This window comes from Malania oleifera, chromosome 3 (assembly GCF_029873635.1).
Source record: "Malania oleifera isolate guangnan ecotype guangnan chromosome 3, ASM2987363v1, whole genome shotgun sequence".
In the NCBI taxonomy this organism is placed as follows: domain Eukaryota; kingdom Viridiplantae; phylum Streptophyta; class Magnoliopsida; order Santalales; family Ximeniaceae; genus Malania; species Malania oleifera.
This window is the reverse complement of record NC_080419.1, coordinates 112,066,601-112,069,271: the sequence shown is the minus strand read 5'-3', so window position 1 is coordinate 112,069,271 and position 2,671 is coordinate 112,066,601. Positions and strand designations below refer to the sequence as shown.

Below are 2,671 nucleotides of genomic sequence, written 5' to 3'. Positions count from 1 at the left end.
TTTACTTATTCCTTATTATTCTTTGTCAGTTAATTGTTAAGAATTCATTGAAAGTTTCAATTGTTATATGCTTTTTGGTAACAACTTTTTTTTTTCTTTCACATAACTAACTATCACTAGTTATAACTAACTTATTTCTAGTAATAGAATTTCGCTAACCAAACATAACCTTAGGTATTTATATAAATATGCTTCTAAATTTGATTTGAATTTATTAATAAATTGTGAGGCCCAAATAAGGAGGATTGGATTGGATTTGGAGGCTAAATGGTATGCACAAAAAGTTAAAAACTATGTTTGGTTAATTTGTTGATAACATTTCCCACTTATTTTTGTGAATCCCACTCTTATTTGCAAATCCAAGAGAGATGGTAGATAGTAACTTTAACAAAGATGAGGAATGAAATGACACAAATTGACCCATATTGGTCACATGTACTACTTGGCTAGCAAGTGATGGAAAGAATGACTTGGGGTTCATATTTCTTTCACATTCCCCTTTGGATTCACCTCAAACCTACCCAACCTAAATTGCCTTAGCTCCACTCCTTTTGCCTCCCCATCCAGTGCAAGATCTGCCAATATCCTCCCTACCAACGGCCCCATCTTGAACCCATGTCCTGAAAAGCCACCCCCGATCACCACATCCTTCCCCACCTCCCCTCCCACGAAATCAATCACGAAATCTTCATCCGGGGTCATCGAATACAAACATGATTGCGTCACAATGGGCCTTGAGGAGTCCACCCGACCCATGAACGTCCTCTCTATCCACTTCTTCATTGGGTCCAATACCACATTCGAGGCCCACAACCTCTTGTCAGGGTCGCACGGCAAACCTCTATGCAGAGCGACCTTGATCAAGCCTGGGAACTCGAGAGATGGCGTGCCATATACATAAAGCTCGCCATAGCTTGCAAATGTTGGGAAATTGCTCCCGATCGAGTAATCGGGCCCGAACCCATCTTTAATCCTCCAATAATAAACATAAGTTTCTAAGGGCTGAATGGGCAACTCCAGCCCACTAACTGATTTAACTAACTTTTGCATCCAAGCCCCAGCCGTGACCACACATTTTCTAGCCCAAAACTTCTCCCCATTGCTCGTGCACACCATAATGAGCCCAGTGCCCTCATCCCTTCTTATGTCCTTCACCTTCATATTGTCCCTAAGGACAGCACCCTTCTGCAGGGCCAGCGTTTGGAACATGGCCACTGCCTTTGTTGGCTTGAGCACACCCCCAAGATCGGTGGACAGCCCAATCCAGTTTTCCGGGATCTCGATCCGGCCTAAGAATCGATCCGAGACCTGGCCCGGTTCAAGAACCCGGTGGGGAACCGAGCTGGACCGGCAGTTGCGGATTGCGGCCCGAAGGCTCTTGTCGTCGGACGGACCCATGTCGAACTGGGAGGCCTTGAAATGGACCCGGTAGCCGATTTCGGACTGGGCCTCCTCCCAAAGTTGGGCCGACTCCATGGCCATGGACTGGAAGTAGGCATCCGGGTAAGTGGCTCGGATAGTTCGAGACTCGCCGTGGGAGGATCCGCCGCAGTGCAAGAAATCGAATTGTTCCAGGAGGAGGATTCTGTGGCCGCGTTTGGCGACCTGGTGAGCGGTGCAGCTGCCCATGATGCCGGCGCCGACTACTATCACGTCGAACTGGTCGCCGCCGAAAAATTCCATCTTCTCTCTCTCTCTCTCTCTCTCTCTCTCTCTCTAGAAGATAAGAGAAATGACGCAACAGATGGATATATATATATATATATATATCTTCATAGATGGATGGGTTCCGTCTGTACAAAAGAAAAGACGGGGAAGAGAAGGCAAAGTTGAAGTAAACAATGAAGCCCCCAACGTTGGGTTTAACTGCGGGATTGCCATTTTGGTTTAATCGAATATTTAATCATTTAATATTTTTTGATTTTTATGTATATAGATATTAAGACGTATGAAAATTGTAGTTGCACGAGAGCCCACTTGTGCGCTGGTGGTTGGTAATTATAAAATTTAAAATATGAATTATTTTTAATGATTCCATTGCAGTCAGCTGCCCACATCACAAGCTGGCAAATAGTTGTAAAAGCAGTACAGACAACGTTGGCATATCTGTCAAGTGGGCCGAAAGAGCATGGAGTCTTGTAAAATCTCAATAGGGTGTCCTGAGATGTGTTCTGAGACGAGTTAGCAGAACGTTTAACCTAGACTATGATAACTTGCGTCTGCATCCGATGGATGGCGAAACAGGAGGGAAGGCCTCCGCCCCGAGAGTGTTCGTGCTGCACCGGCAGAGTCCCACGTTAATCAAAAAAAAAAACTACACTGAGGTTTATTTATTTATTTATTTGTGTATTGTAATGCTGCCAGCTCTCTCCCTCTCTCATAGTAAATCCTCGTGGGATATTTTGGTTTTTGTGGTAAATTTTTAATATTAGGATTAAATGGGATGAATTAGATGCGGCATTCTCATTCCTGCGCAACAAAGCTAACTCCTCCGCAGCTCATCTTCATCTGCAGCTCACCCTCACCAGGGCTCATCAAGTCTCATCATTAATTTTCTATTTCCATTTTTGCTTAACAAAAAGCTCACCCTCATCAAGGCTCATTAAGTCCCATCATCAATTTTCTATTTCCATTTTTACTTAACAAAATAAACAGACAACGTTTTATTGTA

The 2,671-nt window shown here is 44.0% G+C and overlaps 1 protein-coding gene across 1 annotated transcript; it reads right to left on the bottom strand.

Moving 5' to 3' along the window:
• Positions 1–329: 329 nt before the first annotated feature.
• On the bottom strand, positions 330–2,025 carry LOC131151096 (probable sarcosine oxidase). The gene has a single exon (XM_058102292.1). The coding sequence runs from the start codon at positions 1,681–1,683 to the stop codon at positions 478–480; it is 1,206 nt and encodes a 401-aa protein (XP_057958275.1). The 5' UTR covers positions 1,684–2,025; the 3' UTR covers positions 330–477.
• Positions 2,026–2,671: the final 646 nt, after the last annotated feature.

Coding starts and splice junctions, on each gene's coding strand:
- LOC131151096 (XM_058102292.1), bottom strand. CDS start 1,683: ATGGAATTTTTCGGCGGCGACCAGTTCGACGTGATAGTAGTCGGCGCC.